At 39.9% G+C, this 22,000-nt stretch overlaps 1 protein-coding gene across 2 annotated transcripts in view; it reads left to right on the forward strand.

Annotated features, from left to right (window-relative positions):
• Positions 1-20,189, forward strand: part of COL5A3 (collagen type V alpha 3 chain) — a 305,521-nt gene extending 285,332 nt beyond the window's left edge. For both annotated transcript variants that reach the window (XM_069767069.1, XM_069767070.1), the window contains 4 exons: positions 14,473-14,585; positions 14,907-14,975; positions 15,064-15,297; positions 15,718-20,189. In XM_069767069.1, coding sequence (XP_069623170.1) covers positions 14,473-14,585; positions 14,907-14,975; positions 15,064-15,297; positions 15,718-15,864 — 563 coding nt within the window. In that variant the 3' untranslated portion in view covers positions 15,865-20,189. The remainder of the gene's footprint in view (positions 1-14,472; positions 14,586-14,906; positions 14,976-15,063; positions 15,298-15,717) is intronic.
• Positions 20,190-22,000: the final 1,811 nt, after the last annotated feature.

Genomic DNA, 22,000 nt, shown 5'->3' on the forward strand with positions numbered 1-22,000 from the left:
TAATAGGAGGAGATATAGGGGGATATATGGAGTAATAGGAGGAGATATAGGAGGATATATGGAGTAATAGGAGGAGATATAGGGGGATATATGGAGTAATAGGAGGAGATATAGGGACGATATATGGAGTAATAGGAGGAGATATAGGGGGATATATAGAGTAATAGGAGGAGATATAGGGGGATATATGGAGTAATAGGAGGAGATATAGGGGGATATATGGAGTAATAGGAGGAGATATAGGGGGATATATGGAGTAATAGGAGGAGATATAGGAGGAGATATATGGAGTAATAGGAGGAGATATAGGAGGATATATGGAGTAATAGGAGGAGATATAGGAGGATATATGGAGTAATAGGAGGAGATATAGGAGGATATATGGAGTAATAGGAGGAGATATAGGGAGGATATATGGAGTAATAGGAGGAGATATAGGGAGGATATATGGGAGTAATAGGAGGAGATAGGGAGGATATATGGAGTAATAGGAGGAGATATAGGGAGGATATGGGTAATAGGAGGAGATATAGGAGGATATATGGAGTAATAGGAGGAGATATAGGGAGGATATATGGAGTAATAGGAGGAGATATAGGGAGGATATATGGAGTAATAGGGGAGATATAGGAGGATATATGGAGTAATAGGAGGAGATATAGGGAGGATATATGGAGTAATAGGAGGAGATATAGGGAGGATATATGGAGTAATAGGAGGAGATATAGGGAGGATATATGGAGTAATAGGAGGAGATATAGGGAGGATATATGGGTAATAGGAGGAGATATAGGAGGATATATGGAGTAATAGGAGGAGATATAGGAGGATATATGGAGTAATAGGAGGAGATATAGGGAGGATATATGGAGTAATAGGAGGAGATATAGGGAGGATATATGGGAGTAATAGGAGGAGATATAGGAGGATATATGGAGTAATAGGAGGAGATATAGGGAGGATATATGGAGTAATAGGAGGAGATATAGGAGGATATATGGAGTAATAGGAGGAGATATAGGGAGGATATATGGAGTAATAGGAGGAGATATAGGAGGATATATGGAGTAATAGGAGGAGATATAGGAGGATATATGGAGTAATAGGAGGAGATATAGGGAGGATATATGGAGTAATAGGAGGAGATATAGGGAGGATATATGGAGTAATAGGAGGAGATATAGGAGGATATATGGAGTAATAGGAGGAGATATAGGGAGGATATATGGAGTAATAGGAGGAGATATAGGAGGATATATGGAGTAATAGGGGGAGATATAGGGGGATATATGGAGTAATGGGAGGAAATATAGGGTAGATATATGGAGTAATATGAGGAGATATAGGAGGATATATGGAGTAATAGGAGGAGATATAGGGAGGATATATGGAGTAATAGGAGGAGATATAGGAGGATATATGGAGTAATAGGAGGAGATATAGGGGGGATATATGGAGTAATAGGAGGAGATATAGGGAGGATATATGGAGTAATAGGGGGAGATATAGGAGGATATATGGAGTAATAGGAGGAGATATAGGAGGATATATGGAGTAATAGGAGGAGATATAGGGAGGATATATGGAGTAATAGGAGGAGATATAGGGAGGATATATGGAGTAATAGGAGGAGATATAGGGAGGATATATGGAGTAATAGGGGGAGATATAGGAGGATATATGGAGTAATAGGAGGAGATATAGGAGGATATATGGAGTAATAGGAGGAGATATAGGAGGATATATGGAGTAATAGGAGGAGATATAGGGAGGATATATGGAGTAATAGGAGGAGATATAGGAGGATATATGGAGTAATAGGAGGAGATATAGGAGGATATATGGAGTAATAGGAGGAGATATAGGGAGGATATATGGAGTAATAGGAGGAGATATAGGGAGGATATATGGAGTAATAGGAGGAGATATAGGGAGGATATATGGAGTAATAGGAGGAGATATAGGAGGATATATGGAGTAATAGGAGGAGATATAGGGAGGATATATGGAGTAATAGGAGGAGATATAGGAGGATATATGGAGTAATAGGGGGAGATATAGGGAGGATATATGGAGTAATAGGAGGAGATATAGGAGGATATATGGAGTAATAGGAGGAGATATAGGGAGGATATATGGAGTAATAGGAGGATATATAGGAGGATATATGGAGTAATAGGAGGAGATATAGGGAGGATATATGGAGTAATAGGAGGAGATATAGGAGGATATATGGAGTAATAGGAGGATATATAGGAGGATATATGGAGTAATAGGAGGAGATATAGGAGGATATATGGAGTAATAGGAGGAAATATAGGGAGGATATATGGAGTAATAGGAGGAGATATAGGAGGATATATGGAGTAATAGGAGGAGATATAGGGGGATATATGGAGTAATAGGAGGAGATATAGGAGGATATATGGAGTAATAGGAGGAGATATAGGGAGGATATATGGAGTAATAGGAGGAGATATAGGGAGGATATATGGAGTAATAGGGGGAGATATAGGAGGATATATGGAGTAATAGGAGGAGATATAGGAGGATATATGGAGTAATAGGAGGAGATATAGGAGGATATATGGAGTAATAGGAGGAGATATAGGGAGGATATATGGAGTAATAGGAGGAGATATAGGAGGATATATGGAGTAATAGGAGGAGATATAGGGAGGATATATGGAGTAATAGGAGGAGATATAGGGAGGATATATGGAGTAATAGGAGGGAGATATAGGAGGATATATGGAGTAATAGGAGGAGATATAGGGAGGATATATGGAGTAATAGGAGGAGATATAGGGAGGATATATGGAGTAATAGGAGGAGATATAGGAGGATATATGGAGTAATAGGGGGAGATATAGGAGGATATATGGAGTAATAGGAGGAGATATAGGAGGATATATGGAGTAATAGGAGGAGATATAGGGAGGATATATGGAGTAATAGGGGGAGATATAGGAGGATATATGGAGTAATAGGAGGAGATATAGGGAGGATATATGGAGTAATAGGAGGAGATATAGGAGGATATATGGAGTAATAGGAGGAGATATAGGGAGGATATATGGAGTAATAGGAGGAGATATAGGGAGGATATATGGAGTAATAGGAGGAGATATAGGAGGATATATGGAGTAATAGGAGGAGATATAGGGAGGATATATGGAGTAATAGGAGGAGATATAGGGAGGATATATGGAGTAATAGGAGGAGATATAGGAGGATATATGGAGTAATAGGAGGAGATATAGGAGGATATATGGAGTAATAGGAGGAGATATAGGAGGATATATGGAGTAATAGGAGGAGATATAGGGAGGATATATGGAGTAATAGGAGGAGATATAGGAGGATATATGGAGTAATAGGAGGAGATATAGGAGGATATATGGAGTAATAGGAGGAGATATAGGAGGATATATGGAGTAATAGGAGGAGATATAGGGAGGATATATGGAGTAATAGGAGGAGATATAGGGAGGATATATGGAGTAATAGGAGGAGATATAGGAGGATATATGGAGTAATAGGAGGAGATATAGGAGGATATATGGAGTAATAGGAGGAAATATAGGGAGGATATATGGAGTAATAGGGGGAGATATAGGGAGGATATATGGAGTAATAGGAGGAGATATAGGGAGGATATATGGAGTAATAGGAGGAGATATAGGAGGATATATGGAGTAATAGGAGGAGATATAGGGAGGATATATGGAGTAATAGGAGGAGATATAGGAGGATATATGGAGTAATAGGAGGAGATATAGGGAGGATATATGGAGTAATAGGAGGAGATATAGGGAGGATATATGGAGTAATAGGAGGAGATATAGGGAGGATATATGGAGTAATAGGAGGAGATATAGGAGGATATATGGAGTAATAGGAGGAGATATAGGAGGATATATGGAGTAATAGGAGGAGATATAGGGAGGATATATGGAGTAATAGGAGGAGATATAGGGAGGATATATGGAGTAATAGGAGGAGATATAGGGAGGATATATGGAGTAATAGGAGGAGATATAGGAGGATATATGGAGTAATAGGAGGAGATATAGGAGGATATATGGAGTAATAGGAGGAGATATAGGGAGGATATATGGAGTAATAGGAGGAGATATAGGAGGATATATGGAGTAATAGGAGGAGATATAGGGAGGATATATGGAGTAATAGGAGGAGATATAGGAGGATATATGGAGTAATAGGAGGAGATATAGGAGGATATATGGAGTAATAGGAGGAGATATAGGAGGATATATGGAGTAATAGGAGGAGATATAGGGAGGATATATGGAGTAATAGGGGAGATATAGGAGGATATATGGAGTAATAGGAGGAGATATAGGGAGGATATATGGAGTAATAGGAGGAGATATAGGAGGATATATGGAGTAATAGGAGGAGATATAGGAGGATATATGGAGTAATAGGAGGAGATATAGGGGATATATGGAGTAATAGGAGGAGATATAGGGAGGATATATGGAGTAATAGGAGGAGATATAGGAGGATATATGGAGTAATAGGAGGAGATATAGGGGGATATATGGAGTAATAGGAGGAGATATAGGAGGATATATGGAGTAATAGGAGGAGATATAGGAGGATATATGGAGTAATAGGAGGAGATATAGGGAGGATATATGGAGTAATAGGAGGAGATATAGGAGGATATATGGAGTAATAGGAGGAGATATAGGAGGATATATGGAGTAATAGGAGGAGATATAGGAGGATATATGGAGTAATAGGAGGAGATATAGGGGGATATATGGAGTAATAGGAGGAGATATAGGGGGATATATGGAGTAATAGGAGGAGATATAGGGAGGATATATGGAGTAATAGGAGGAGATATAGGGAGGATATATGGAGTAATAGGAGGAGATATAGGGAGGATATATGGAGTAATAGGAGGAGATATAGGAGGATATATGGAGTAATAGGAGGAGATATAGGGAGGATATATGGAGTAATAGGAGGAGATATAGGAGGATATATGGAGTAATAGGAGGAGATATAGGAGGATATATGGAGTAATAGGAGGAGATATAGGGAGGATATATGGAGTAATAGGAGGAGATATAGGGAGGATATATGGAGTAATAGGAGGAGATATAGGGAGGATATATGGAGTAATAGGAGGAGATATAGGGAGGATATATGGAGTAATAGGAGGAGATATAGGAGGATATATGGAGTAATAGGAGGAGATATAGGAGGATATATGGAGTAATAGGAGGAGATATAGGGAGGATATATGGAGTAATAGGAGGAGATATAGGGAGGATATATGGAGTAATAGGAGGAGATATAGGGAGGATATATGGAGTAATAGGAGGAGATATAGGGGGATATATGGAGTAATAGGAGGAGATATAGGGAGGATATATGGAGTAATAGGAGGAGATATAGGAGGATATATGGAGTAATAGGAGGAGATATAGGAGGATATATGGAGTAATAGGAGGAGATATAGGGAGGATATATGGAGTAATAGGAGGAGATATAGGGAGGATATATGGAGTAATAGGAGGAGATATAGGGGGATATATGGAGTAATAGGAGGAGATATAGGAGGATATATGGAGTAATAGGAGGAGATATAGGGAGGATATATGGAGTAATAGGAGGAGATATAGGGAGGATATATGGAGTAATAGGAGGAGATATAGGAGGATATATGGAGTAATAGGAGGAGATATAGGGAGGATATATGGAGTAATAGGAGGAGATATAGGAGGATATATGGAGTAATAGGAGGAGATATAGGAGGATATATGGAGTAATAGGAGGAGATATAGGGAGGATATATGGAGTAATAGGAGGAGATATAGGAGGATATATGGAGTAATAGGAGGAGATATAGGGAGGATATATGGAGTAATAGGAGGAGATATAGGGAGGATATATGGAGTAATAGGAGGAGATATAGGGAGGATATATGGAGTAATAGGAGGAGATATAGGGAGGATATATGGAGTAATAGGAGGAGATATAGGAGGATATATGGAGTAATAGGAGGAGATATAGGGAGGATATATGGAGTAATAGGAGGAGATATAGGAGGATATATGGAGTAATAGGAGGAGATATAGGGAGGATATATGGAGTAATAGGAGGAGATATAGGAGGATATATGGAGTAATAGGAGGAGATATAGGGAGGATATATGGAGTAATAGGAGGAGATATAGGGAGGATATATGGAGTAATAGGAGGAGATATAGGGAGGATATATGGAGTAATAGGAGGAGATATAGGGAGGATATATGGAGTAATAGGAGGAGATATAGGGAGGATATATGGAGTAATAGGAGGAGATATAGGAGGATATATGGAGTAATAGGAGGAGATATAGGAGGATATATGGAGTAATAGGAGGAGATATAGGAGGATATATGGAGTAATAGGAGGAGATATAGGGAGGATATATGGAGTAATAGGAGGAGATATAGGAGGATATATGGAGTAATAGGAGGAGATATAGGGGGATATATGGAGTAATAGGAGGAGATATAGGAGGATATATGGAGTAATAGGAGGAGATATAGGGAGGATATATGGAGTAATAGGAGGAGATATAGGGAGGATATATGGAGTAATAGGAGGAGATATAGGAGGATATATGGAGTAATAGGAGGAGATATAGGGAGGATATATGGAGTAATAGGAGGAGATATAGGGAGGATATATGGAGTAATAGGAGGAGATATAGGGAGGATATATGGAGTAATAGGAGGAGATATAGGAGGATATATGGAGTAATAGGAGGAGATATAGGAGGATATATGGAGTAATAGGAGGAGATATAGGGAGGATATATGGAGTAATAGGAGGAGATATAGGAGGATATATGGAGTAATAGGAGGAGATATAGGAGGATATATGGAGTAATAGGAGGAGATATAGGAGGATATATGGAGTAATAGGAGGAGATATAGGGAGGATATATGGAGTAATAGGAGGAGATATAGGAGGATATATGGAGTAATAGGAGGAGATATAGGAGGATATATGGAGTAATAGGAGGAGATATAGGAGGATATATGGAGTAATAGGAGGAGATATAGGGAGGATATATGGAGTAATAGGAGGAGATATAGGAGGATATATGGAGTAATAGGAGGAGATATAGGGAGGATATATGGAGTAATAGGAGGAGATATAGGGAGGATATATGGAGTAATAGGAGGAGATATAGGAGGATATATGGAGTAATAGGAGGAGATATAGGAGGATATGGAGTAATAGGAGGAGATATAGGAGGATATATGGAGTAATAGGAGGAGATATAGGAGGATATATGGAGTAATAGGAGGAGATATAGGAGGATATGGAGTAATAGGAGGAGATATAGGAGGATATATGAGTAATAGGAGGAGATATAGGAGGATATATGGAGTAATAGGAGGAGATATAGGAGGATATATGGAGTAATAGGAGGAGATATAGGAGGATATATGGAGTAATAGGAGGAGATATAGGAGGATATATGGAGTAATAGGAGGAGATATAGGGAGGATATATGGAGTAATAGGAGGAGATATAGGAGGATATATGGAGTAATAGGAGGAGATATAGGAGGATATATGGAGTAATAGGAGGAGATATAGGAGGATATATGGAGTAATAGGAGGAGATATAGGAGGATATATGGAGTAATAGGAGGAGATATAGGAGGATATATGGAGTAATAGGAGGAGATATAGGGAGGATATATGGAGTAATAGGAGGAGATATAGGAGGATATATGGAGTAATAGGAGGAGATATAGGAGGATATATGGAGTAATAGGAGGAGATATAGGAGGATATATGGAGTAATAGGAGGAGATATAGGAGGATATATGGAGTAATAGGAGGAGATATAGGGAGGATATATGGAGTAATAGGAGGAGATATAGGAGGATATATGGAGTAATAGGGGAGATATAGGAGGATATATGGAGTAATAGGAGGAGATATAGGGAGGATATATAGAGTAATAGGAGGAGATATAGGAGGATATGGGTAAGATAGGGAAGGTAATAGGAGGAGATATAGGAGGATATATGGAGTAATAGGAGGAGATATAGGAGGATATATGGAGTAATAGGGGGAGATATAGGAGGATATATGGAGTAATAGGAGGAGATATAGGGAGGATATATGGAGTAATAGGAGGAGATATAGGGAGGATATATGGAGTAATAGGAGGAGATATAGGAGGATATATGGAGTAATAGGAGAGTATAGGAGGATATATGGAGTAATAGGAGGAGATATAGGAGGATATATGGAGTAATAGGAGGAGATATAGGAGGATATATGGAGTAATAGGGGAGATATAGGAGGATATATGGAGTAATAGGAGGAGATATAGGGAGGATATATGGAGTAATAGGGGGATATAGGAGGATATATGGAGTAATAGGAGGAGATATAGGAGGATATATGGAGTAAGGAGGAGATATAGGAGGATATATGGAGTAATAGGGGAGATATAGGAGGATATATGGAGTAATAGGAGGAGAATATAGGGAGGATATATAGAGTAATAGGAGGAGATATAGGGAGGATATATGGAGTAATAGGAGGAGATATAGGGAGGATATATGAGTAATAGGAGGAGATATAGGGGGATATATGGAGTAATAGGAGGAGATATAGGAGGATATATGGAGTAATAGGGGGAGATATAGGGGATATATGGAGTAATAGGAGGAGATATAGGGGGATATATGGAGTAATAGGAGGAGATATAGGAGGATATATGGAGTAATAGGGGGAGATATAGGAGGATATATGGAGTAATAGGAGGAGATATAGGGAGGATATATGGAGTAATAGGAGGAGATATAGGGAGGATATATGGAGTAATAGGAGGAGATATAGGGGGATATATGGAGTAATAGGAGGAGATATAGGGAGGATATATGGAGTAATAGGGGGAGATATAGGGGGATATATGGAGTAATAGGAGGAGATATAGGGGGATATATGGAGTAATAGGAGGAGATATAGGAGGATATATGGAGTAATAGGGGGAGATATAGGAGGATATATGGAGTAATAGGAGGAGATATAGGGAGGATATATGGAGTAATAGGAGGAGATATAGGAGGATATATGGAGTAATAGGGGGAGATATAGGGGGATATATGGAGTAATAGGAGGAGATATAGGGGGATATATGGAGTAATAGGGGGAGATATAGGGGGATATATGGAGTAATAGGAGGAGATATAGGGAGGATATATGGAGTAATAGGAGGAGATATAGGGAGTAATAGGAGATATATTTATTGTTATTATACATTTTTATAGCGCCGTTTATTCCATGGCGCTTTACATGTGAATGGGGCAAATATACAAGTACAATAAACATGAGTAAAACAAGGCACACACAAGTACAGGAGGAGAGAGGACCCTGCCCGCGAGGGCTCACAGTCTACAGGGGATGGGTGAGGATACACTAGGAGAGGGTAGAGTTGGTCATGCGGTGGTTCAGCAGACAGAGGATCGCTGCAGGTTGTAGGCTTGTCGGAAGAGGTGGATCTTTAGGTTCCTTTAGAAGGTTTCCATGGTAGGCGAGAGCCTGATGTGTTGGGGTAGAGAGTTCCAGATTGTAGGGGGAGCACGGGAGAAGTCTTGTATGCATTTGTGGGAGGAAGAGAGAGAGAGAGAGGAGTAAGAAGGAGATCATGAGAGGATCGAAGGTTGTGTGTAGGTAAGTAGCTGGAGACCATGTCACAGATGTATGGAGGAGACAGGTTGTGAATGGCTTTGTATGTCATTGTTAGTGTTTTGAACTGTAGCCTCTGGGCAGTAAGAAGCCAATGAAGGGCCTGGCAGAGAGGAGAGGCCAGGGAATAACGGGGTGACAGGTGGATTAGTCGGGCAGCAGAGTTTAGGATGGATTGGAGTGGTGCCAGAGTGCTAGAGGGGAGGCCAGAGAGTAGGAGGTTGCAGTAGTCGAGGCGGGAGATGATAAGGGCATGCACTATTGTTTTTGTGGTTTCATGGTCAAGGATTGCACGGATTCGGGAAATGTTTTTGAGTTGGAATCAGCAGGAGGGGGCAAGGGCTTGGATATGTGGCTTGAAAGAGAGGGCAGAGTCAAGGCTCACCCTGAGGCACCAAGCGTGCGGGACTGGGGAAAGTGAACAGCCATTGACATTGATGGATAGGTTGGGTGGAGGGGTAGAGTGAGGTGGGGAAAAGATGATGAATTCTGTTTTGTCCATGTTCAGTTTTAGAAAGCGAGCAGAAAAGAAAGATGAAATAGCAGACAGACATTGTGGGATTTTGGTCAGTAAGGAAGTGAGATCAGATCCAGAGAGGTAGATCTGCGTGTTGTCGGCGTAGAGATGATACTGTAAACCGTGGGATTCTATGAGCTATCCCAGGCCGAAGGGGTAGATGGAGAAGAGCAGAAGCCCTAGGACTGAGCCTTGGCGAACACCGACAGGGGGCGATGTGAGGAGGTGGTGTGAGAGAGGGAGACACTGAATGTTTGGTCTGTTAGATATGATGAGATCCAGGATAGGACTAAGTCTGTGCTGCCAAGAGATGAGAGAATCTGTAACAGGAGGGAATGGTCCACAGTGTCGAAGGCAGAAGACAGGTCCAGGAGGAGGAGGAGGACAGAGTAGTGTTGCTTGTTCTTGGCAGTTAGTAGGTCGTTGGTCTCTTTAGTTAGGGCAGTTTCAGTTGAGTGATGTGGTCGGAAGCCAGATTATAACCGGTAAAAGAGGGAGCAGGAGGAGAGGTGGGAGGACAGTTCAAGATGGTCATGCTGTTCCAGCAGTTTTGAGGCATAAGGGTGAAGGGATATCGGGCGATAGTTGGACACAGAGGATGGGTCGAGGGAGGGTTTTTTTGAGGATAGGTGTGATTGATGCATGTTTGAAGGATGAGGGGAAGACACTATTTGTAAGTGAGAGGTTGAAGAGTTGTGTTAGGGTTGGGATGAATACTTTGGGAAGTTAGGGATGAGGTGGGATGGGAGCGGGTCAAGCGTCCAAGTAGTGAGATGTGATCTTGACAGAAGGGGTGGAGAGCTAATCGTCTGTCATGGTGGAGATGCTGACTTTGGAAGAACAGGACTGAGCAGTCAAGAGGAGGGGCATTGGGGGCTGGGGGCCAAAGCTTTGTCTGATATTATTGATCTGCTTAAAGAAAGAAAGTCTTCAGCAGAAATGAGAGGTGAGAGAGGAAGTGCTGGGGGCGGAGTCGAGAATTGAAAGTGTTGAAGAGCTGTTTAGGGTTGTGAGTCAGGGAGGATATGAGAGATGAGAAGTAGGTTTGCTTTGCGGCAGTGAAAGTGGACTTGAAGCTGGTGAGGGACTGCTTGTACGTGATAAAGTGCTCAGCAGAAAGAGATCTCTTCCATCTCCACTCAGCGACCCCGTCTCAGTTCTTTGGTCAGGCCAGGCTGCCTGTTGATTGTACGAGTTTTGCTATGCGTGAGGGGGGCGGCCGAATCAAGTGTAGTTGCTATTATGGTGTTATAAAAAGTGGCAGCAGCATCTGTGCCATGGAAAGAAGCTATGTCTGTAAGAGGGAGAAGGGACTCAGAGAGTGAGTGTAAATGTAGGTGTTTGAGATTTCTGAAAGGGTGAGTGAGTTTGTGGTGTGGGGGTTGCGCACTAGGAGAGGAGAGGGAAGAGAGTGTCAGTAGGTTGTGGTCAGACGGGGAGGGGTGAGTTAGTGAGATTAGTAAGGGAACAGAAGCGGGTGAAGATGAGGTCCAGTGTGTGGCCATCTTTGTGGGTGGCTGCGGAGGACCATTGAGTGAGACCAAAGAAGGCAGTGAGCGATAAAAGTTTAGAGGCATCTGGGGTGGAAGTGTCAATGGGGATATTGAAGTCCCGCATGATGATGGTGGGGATGTCGGCTGAGAGGAAATTAAATAGCCAGGTGGTGAAGTGGTTAAGAAAGGTGGAGATGACTAGTTCTGGGGAGCGGTAGATGACAGCCAGCTGGAGGTTGGAGGAGGAGTAGATGCAGACGGAGTGCACCTAAAACGAGGGAAGAGTAGCGGAGGGTGGTAGTGGAGAATATATGGAGTAATAGGAGGAGATATAGGGAGGATATACGGAGTAATAGGGGGAGATATAGGGAGGATATATGGAGTAATAGGAGGAGAAATAGGGAGGATATATGGAGTAATAGGAGGAGATATAGGGGGATATATGGAGTAATAGGAGGAGATATAGGGGGATATATGGAGTAATAGGAGGAGATATAGGGAGGATATATGGAGTAATAGGAGGAGATATAGAGAGGATATATGGAGTAATAGGAGGAGATATAGGGGGATATATGGAGTAATAGGAGGAGATATAGGAGGATATATGGAGTAATAGGAGGAGATATAGGGAGGATATATGGAGTAATAGGAGGAGATATAGGAGGATATATGGAGTAATAGGAGGAGATATAGAAATTATATATGGGGTAATAGGAGGAGATATAGGAGGATATATGGAGTAATAGGAGGAGATATAGGAGGATATATGGAGTAATAGGAGGAGATATAGGAGGATATATGGAGTAATAGGAGGAGATATAGGGGGATATATGGAGTAATAGGAGGAGATATAGGGAGTATATATGGAGTAATAGGAGATATAGGGGGATATAGGGAGTAATAGGTAGAGATATAGGAAGATATATGGAGTAATAGGAGGAAACATATATATGGAAACATTAAATGGAGTAATACAGTGCCTTGCGAATGTATTCGGCTCCCTGGAACTTTTCAACCTTTTCCCACATATAATGCTTCAAACATAAAGATACCAAATGTAAATTTTTGGTGAAGAATCAACAAGTGGAACACAATTGAGAAGCTGAATGAAATTTATTGGTTATTTTACATTTTTGTGGAAATTCAAAAACTGAAGAGTGGGGCGTGCAATATTATTCAGCCCCTTTACTTTCAGTGCAGCAAACTCATTCCAGAAGTTCATTGTGGATCTCTGAATGATCCAATGTTGTCCTAAATGCCTAATGATGATAAATATAATCCACCTGTGTGTAATCCAGTCTCCAGATAAATTAAATGCACCTGCTCTGTGATAGTCTCAGGGTTCTGTTTGAAGCACAAAGAGCATCATGAAAACCAAGGAACACCACAGGCAGGTCCGTGATACTGTTATGGAGAAGCTTAAAGCCGGATTTGGATACAAAATGATTTCCAAAACTTTAAACATCCCAAGGAGCACTGTGCAAGCGATCATATTGAAATGGAAGGAGTATCATATTACTGCAAATCTACCAAGATCGGGCTGTCCCTCTAAACTTTCATCTCAAACAAGAAGACTGATCAGAGATGCAGCCAAGAGGTCCATGATCACTCTGGATGAACTGCAGAGATTTACAGCTGAGGTGGGACAGTCTGTCCATAGGACAACAATCAGTCGTACACTGCACAAATCTGGCCTTTATGGATGAGTGGCAAGAAGAAAGCCATTTCTCAAAGATATCCATAAAAAGTGTCGTTTAAAGTTTGCAACAAGCCACCTGGGAGGCACACCCAACATGTGGAAGAAGGTGCTCTGGTCAGATGAAACCAGAATCAAACTTTTTGGCAACAATGCCAAACGATATGTTTGGCATAAAGGCAACACAGCTCATCACCCTGAACACACCATCCCCACTGTCAAACATGGTGGTGGCAGCATCATGGTTTGGGCCTGCTTTTCTTCAGCGGGGACAGGGAAGATGGTTAATATTGATGGGAAGATGGATGGAGCCAAATACAGGACCATTCTTGAAGAAAACCTGTTGGAGTCTGCAAAAGACCTGAGACTGGGATGGAGATTTGTCTTCCAACAAGACAATGATCCCAAATATAAAGCAAAATCTACAATGGAATGGTTCACAAATAAAAGTATCCAGGTGTTAGAATGGCCAAGTCAGAGTCCAAACCTCAATCCAATCGAGAATCTGTGGAAAGAGCTGAAAACTGCTGTTCACAAACAATCTCCATCAAACCTCACTGAGCTCGAGCTGTTTGCCAAGGAAGAATGGGCAAGAATTTCAGTCTCTCGATGTAGAAAACTTATAGAGACATACCCCAAGCGACTTGCAGCTGTAATCGCAGCAAAATGTGGAGCAACAAAGTATTAAGTTAAAGGGGCCGAATAATATTGCACGTCCCACTTTTCAGTTTTTGAATTTCCACAAAAATTTGAAATAACCAATAAATTTTGTTCAACTTCACAATTGTGTTCCACTTGTTGATTCTTCACCAAAAATTTACATTTGAAATCTTTGTGTTTGAAGCATGATTTGTGGGAAAAGGTTGAAAAGTTCCAGGGAGCCAAATACTTTCGCAAGGCACTGTATAACGGTGAATTATAGAAGTTTTGGGGGTATTAGTGAAAATAACAAAAAAAGGAAGAAACATTGTAAAACAATACATGTTATGTATGGTATTTTGTGTATTTTTTGTCATCTTAGGTGAATACTGGATTGATCCAAACCAAGGTTGTAATAGAGATGCCTTCAAGGTCTTTTGCAATTTTACAGCTGGTGGGGAAACTTGTCTATACCCTGACAAAAAGTTTGAGTCGGTAAATATAACATAAAAAACGCTTTCGATAGCTTCACACCTTCAGTGAGATTGAATTTATACATTTTACATATTGGTAATACTTGGGTTTTAAAATGCTACTGAAATATTAAGACCTTGCCACTGCACTTGACAGATAACACGGCACATGAGATTGTTGCTGGCATTGCCCATAGATGACAAATGGAAATGGACCCTGTATTATTTTGATTAGCATCTAAACTTGTCCTAACTTAATAAAGATGTGGCCTGTAAAACCCAATTTTTGCTTCTGTAGATCTTCTTGATCTTGTTACCAATTTTATTGTACTTGTTTCACCAGGTTAAAGTTGCAGGGTGGAGCAAGGAAACCCCAGGCGATTGGTACAGCACTTTCAAAAGAGGAAAGAAGGTACATTTCTTATATTCCTGAATTTTTTCACATACATCTTTCTCTATCTTTTATATATAAAGTACAAATATTCATCTTATTCCCCCAGTTCCAGTACATTGATGCGGACAGTAATCCCGTCCATGTGGTGCAGATGACTTTCCTGAAACTACTAAGTGCTGTAGGCCATCAGACCTTCACTTACCATTGTCAGCAGTCCGTGGGATGGTTTGATTTGTCAAAAGGAAATCATGAACGGTCGATAAAGTTGAAGGCAGACAACGAAGAGACGCTATCCAATAGCCGTACACCACAGCTAAGAGCGTTATATGATGGCTGTCAAGTAAGTATGAAATGTCACAGTTGGGATTACGAGATTAGAAAATTTAGAAAGTTTTAACAAAATTACTTTCTCATCTCAAAATCTTTGATATTATAACTATACCTGTCAAACAAATCATAAAATGCTACCCCATCAACATGAAGTTGTAAAAAGTATACATTTTCAGATATTTCTTTAGAACAAGACTGGTTTAGAGAACTTCAAATGATCCATCAACTTTAGGCGTTCACTTGGTGATGTTCAGAACTTTTAGTATCTTTCCCAAATCAAAAGTCAAGGGGCCATATTTCTCTTAGCTCAACTAAACTATTTAGAATTTCCAGTTTCTGGTGCAAAACTTAAAATAAGGAATTATCGATCACAACAGTGAACAGAAACTTCAGCAGTCATCGTATCTAATGCTTCATCTTCTCATTACAGTATCGTAAAGGAGTGGAGCGAACGGTGCTTGAGATCAACACCTACAAGGTGGAAAATCTACCCCTCAGGGACGTTGCTGTCAGCGATTTTGGAGAAAGCAGTCAGAAGTTTGGCTTTGAGCTGGGGCCAGTCTGCTTTAACGGCTAATGAAAAGCATAAATGAAAGACTGTCCCAAAAAATGTCCTCTTCCAGAAAAAGGAACTTTAGTTTCACGGCCAACGAACTAAAAAAAAATCCATTGGTCACAAATTGAAAAAGATTCATCCATGTGATTTTATTTTTGTTATATATTTTTGATTTGTTAACTGCAGGGAATTCTAGATGTGTTTTTCCAGCGAGGGTCCACTCTTGTAGGGTTACAGTACTAAATATATGTGGTGTAATTATTGCTTTGAAGACCTCGATGGACAACATGCCACCATATTTTTTAGTTGAGAAAGTCTTCGGCACGATGGTCACTATACAGTACTGCGGTCATACTTGGTATATGCAATTCCTTCCGCTCATTCTGCAAGATTATCTCTCGAAATTCTGAATCACTCTTGGTTTTGCACTGGAGCGTAATGGTCCTATAAGGATGTTTCCTTTGATGCCCCAGTCACAGAACTTGCTGCAATAAGGTGATCCGATTGCCTTCAGCTGCCATCAGTCATACACTGAATAATTCCTCTATCTTATCTGACAATGACACGAGTTGTTTATCTCATCAGAGTCCCCAAATTTGCAGAGATTTAATAGGTTGGTGACATCTACCTCAAGTAACAGAAATTGCTCCTGAGGCTCACTGTATGAGGAAACGGTGTCACTGACCACATTGACGTAAATGTACTGTATATTTGTGTGTATAGTTTTTAAACTCCATATTAATCTTTAAAGATGGGCTCTGTGTATTAAGGTAAAGAAGGTAAAGGAAAAATATGTAATTATATTTCTTCATACTGTTCCCTACTGTCATAGTTACCTCTAATCAATACTTAAGTCAACCATTCCTAATCCTCTTAACCTTCATGGTAATAGAAAATCTAGATATCCCTCAAAATATAGTTAATGTTTCAGTTGGATTCAATAACTGTCCAATGTAATATGAAGTCTTGTGGGTCCGATACTTTTTTTTCCAAAAGTTTTCTCTGGTCTTGACTTCTCAAAAATTCTTCGAGAGTATTCTTTTGACAATTACAGTGTTTGCTTTGACACATAGAGTCGTTTGGTACATAGAGAGTTAACTACGTTGCACCACCTTAACTAATTTGCACAAAAGGGGTCTTTAGGTGCTCAATCTGTAGTCAAGACCTTCTTGTTTGGTTAAGGCTAGGCTGGTAAAGTCCTAATTTTCTGGGTCGAAAACGTGCTGTAACGAGATAACTTAAACTGAAAAGTCTCTAGAAGACCTCATCTTTTAGAAGTCAATTCCTGACCTAGATCCGAGTTTTAATTTTTTTTTATCCCTCTTCTTCTTCAAAAAAACCCTCTTCAGAACACCTTTATTTACTGAAAAATTCTTATCTGGGTTGAACAGTGCTATAGCGAGTTAACTTAATCTGTATAATGAAATGTCTCCGGAAGACCACATCTTTTAGAAGTCAACTCCTGATCTAGATCAGAGTTTTAATTATCTTTTCCCTCTTCTTCAAAAAGACCCCCTTTCAGAAGACCCTTTTTCCCTGCAAATTTGGGTGTTGACCTCAAAAAGGTTTTATTGGATTTTGAGTCTAAAATGAGGCTTCCTTACTACTCATAAAGATGAGTTTGGGTGACATAATAGACAAGGAGCACAACAACATAACCTCAAATGTCAATGTTAGCCATCAAGACAGCATACAGATAAGTTCCAAAGATAATAAACGAGGTAGAAGAGGATTAGGCGTTTCTCTGCCTAATATTATATGTATTAAATTTGCATGTATTTTACTTATGTGTTCAGTAATGATTCAATTATTCTTACTACTATTAGCGAGACTGTGTCAGCATGTACATAATACACACTACTGATGGAGGGGTAAGGATTACATTATAGTCCAGTGCCAGAGAAAAAACAAGACTTTTTCCAATAAAAATTTCAAGCATTTTGGTTAACAACCCAACACAGGTGCAGTCATAGATACAGTCAGCAGTATCCAAATCAAATCAGATGAGTTGGCCTCTGGCCAACGTGTCAACTACAATGGAACTGTTGACTTTACGCTCCAAAAAATACATGGTCATTCTATTGTGGGCAATGATAGATATTCATACATTTCTTACAATTTATTTATGAATCGGTATGTGTACAAATGCAATATATGTAACAAATAGACAGACAGAACCAAAAAACGAGCAAAAAATAAAAAGTGCTGTCAAGTTCTGTTCCCTTTTATGATGCTCGTATATAAAACAGAACTGAACCTTTATGGAAGAAATCTATAGCTAAAATATTTATTATAAGAAAAATTTTGGAATAAGAGCCACTAGTATATTCCACCAAGACATTGTTATTAATAAATCTTACTACGCAGGAAACAAACAAAAACAGTTAAATAATCTTTCCTCAAAATGTATTTTGTAGTACCGTGGATCAGGAAGTTCTATGGACAAGCTGCATTCACAATCTGGCTTCCAAAATCCTGCATTTTAGTTGACTCTGTGAAGGCCAATGAATACAGACCCTTAAAACAACACAGTGTTATGTATGACATGAATGCTTTTGCTATAAGTTTCGTTTCCAAAGATCTAACGACAACAATATGCTTTAAAACTGTACTTCAATCTTGAAGAAGGACTTATCCACTCTCCATGACCCACAAAACCAAAATCCCACAGAAAAAGGAACCGTAATGGGGGTATACATAGACCCTAATAATGTAACCTTATTAATCCTAATGACCATAAAAAGGGAGATGTGTCAGTTGGTGAGACATCTACTATGTAGTATATCGACACCTACTGATATTTAAGTTCCTTTTACATGGACAAATGAACAAGATGCAACAGTTCATATGAAACCCTTTACATTCTTGAAATCCTACAAAAGCAAGGAAGCCTACGCCAAAATAAAATCTTTATTGAATCAAGTATATAGATAAAACCTTACATAAAAATTATATTTAAGGGAGATTGCAAAATAATCTGCCTGCGTGGGGACTATACCAAGTCTAAAAGATCAGTGTCATAATAAAGGCATACATTCAGCACCTAATAGATGGTACATTTAGAGAATCAACTGGAAAATAATACATTATTGATAAAAAAAAAATTATTTTACATGGATAGTAGGGTAGAGTCAGCGGGAACCCACAGATGCCAAAATAAAGAAATTTTTCATTTAAGCTGAGCTAGTTAAATCAGGCCTGAAGGCTCCTGTATATGTCCAGTGGCATGTGGGGGTTCCATGCAGAAGCTAAATGATTTATATGTACACAAGAAGCAACCTAGCAGCAATTAATAAATATGAATACTGATAAAGTGAGCCTGACACTTAACAGCTAAGTTTTTAAAGTGCATTAATAGTGCTAAATTAAGTGCATGTCCAACAGTGGACTGAGGTAGTAAAAAATATATTGCAAAGAAGACAAATGCACACTATAAGGCACAGTGGCCAATCATCAAACAGCTGATAGACAGTTTAGAGCTCCTTTTGAGTGTGACAGGCATATGAGGCATAAGGATGTAGTATAGCAGCAAATGAATAAGGTGTCTTTATACAACAACACACCCAGGAAGACGCAACACACGAAACGCGCGTCGGGGCTCAGCACTGTACAGACATGTAATATATTCAGCCTATGCACTTGAGAAACCTTATTCATTTGCTTGGTTTGGTATATTCCCCATGCAGGCAGTTTATTTTGCAATTTGTATCTCCCTTAAATAGAATTTTTATGTGAAGTTTTATCCATATACTTGATTCAATAAAGATTATTTATTTTATTTTGGCATATGCTTCCTTGCTTTTGTAGGGTTTGTATTGATGGAAGTGCCACAAATCTAGGCCTGCAAGTAGGTTTAACCTTGACATTATTGGTAAAGTACATCCACCCTTTACACAATCAATGACAAACGAGTGTCATCATAAGTCATTTGATCGCTGGGCCTGTTTACATTGATCAGGAACAATTATATAAGCGATCAACTTTTTTGTTTATCCAGGATGGGAAGTAAAACTTAAACTACTGTGCTAATCTAAACAAAAGAAAAAAATGTAAACCAAAAAAATATGATAGTTTCTCTTTAATCAGATGCAGTTTTTTAAATGAATTAATTGTCGCTACGTGCTCCAGAAAGCTAGTACTGTGATTGGCTCTGCTGCCTCTTATTGAAAAGACCACAGACCACTGTTTTATCTTGTTCCGTGATTAAACAAGTTGCTACTAATTACTGACCAAAATGCAATTTATTTTATTTTTTTGGTTGTTTATTTTATTTTTTTTTATATAAAATGGTGCTAGAACAATTATACCAAATTTGTATTATAAGAATAAAAAAGATTTTAAATTAATATTTCATGACTACCGTGTGTGAGATTTGGGTACGCTAAAACTACCAGTGACTGATCCTTTTTTTGGGAGGGACATGAACAACCGGATTTCATTGGGAACAAACCAAAGGAGAATTAAAATTTTTGCCAAGTCTGAAAGCCACAACAACTGACAGTTTGGCTATGTTCACATGCGGCGAGGTTTTTTTTCTGCACAAAAGAAGCTGTGCAGCATTTTTTAAATGTGCATCATGTCAATTCTTTCCGCATCTTTGCAGCATTTTTTTTACCAGTAGAAAGCAATCATAAAGTTTAAAAATGCAAAAAAGGCAGCAAGAAGGTTTTGCTGTGTTTTTGGTGAATAAAACTAACTTTATTAAACTTGTACTGTAGATAAACCACACCCAAAAAAATGCTGGAAAAACGCCACATGTGAACATAGCCGCATGGCTTACTTAGACGTCAGTGTTTTTTGTCCATGTGTGTCTGACATTTTTTACAGACAGTATGTGGGCACCTTATATTCTATGGGGCTATTCATGTGTCCCTTAGCGAAAGCAGAAACACATCTTACTCTGGTCCGATTTGTGGACTAAACTCATGGGATCTGCATGCTGTCCGTTTTTTACGGACCTGTTGCGTGAAGACACTTGGAACCTCCTTTCTTTTGCGTACAAGAAAAAAATCCAAAGGCACGGATTATAAAAACAGATATAGGATTCACATGGATAAAAAAGATCATTACATGTTTGAAAAAGGACATTTATTTGTAGAAGCTAGACAGACAAAAAAGTATGAAAAAGGCCAAAGGCCATGCCACTACCGATCCTCTACAATTGGTCTGCCGTTTCCCATTTTCTGCTGGTCTCTATTTCCTGGTCCCATCCCGACACAAGGGAAATGTGGGTCACAACTATTCTGACAAAAGATGAGAATGTAACGAGCCCGTTCTACAAGGCAGATGAACGTCATAGATGACATCCAGTACAAAGTAGAACAGTGATTTGAGAATGATCGGCTGCCCACGGCTTCCTCCTCTGGTAACAGCTGAATCGCGGCAAAAGGGAATCAAACAAGCCAAAATTGCAGAGGTCAAGTGATCCCCTGCTTTCTTCCAAAGTCCAAGCAATTTCATCATATTATTTGGTTGGCCATGGTTGATCTGGGTAACAAGTGTTGCTCGTTAGGGCTACAAACTGTTATTGCTTCCTAATGTTGAGCACCTTTAGGAATTACCTTCTCTCTGGAGACTTTGGGTGTCAATTATACAATTTTTTTCAGTTGCCAGCAAGCTTTCCAAGTGGAAAAGAACCAAAAAAATTAGGTGTGCAAAACAAGACTTGATTCACATGGGCAACCTGATTTGGACCAGTCCTGATTTACACAGAATTATTGTAGCGCTTTGCCCAGTGCCCCTGCAGGTAGTCCCCTTTTTCTTCCATGCAGGGACGCCGGCTAACTCACCACCCCGACTCGCCTGGAGGTCCCCAGCGTGCTCCTGCCTCCTTCTTATGTGCAATCTGTGTCCCGCCAATAGGTGGAAGAAATCTTGTATAAAAAGCAGCCCATGGCAGGCGGTACCTGTCTGCCACCCTGGGGGCTGAATACCCAGGCCAGAACTATGAGCTTATCCCTGTGGCCGTCCAGTCTGCACCATGTGAACCTGTCCCTGTGGCCGTACTGTCTGCACAGGGAGAACCTGACCCAGTGGCCTTCCTGTTTGCACAGTGAGAACTTGTCCCAGTGGCAGGTGGGACACCTCTGACATTTGGGGACAGCAGCTACTGCTGGACGTCGCCCTGTACTGGCACCTGGCAGCTACCTGCCAAACA

Source organism: Ranitomeya imitator, chromosome 4 (genome assembly GCF_032444005.1).
Source record: "Ranitomeya imitator isolate aRanImi1 chromosome 4, aRanImi1.pri, whole genome shotgun sequence".
Lineage (NCBI taxonomy): Eukaryota > Metazoa > Chordata > Amphibia > Anura > Dendrobatidae > Ranitomeya > Ranitomeya imitator.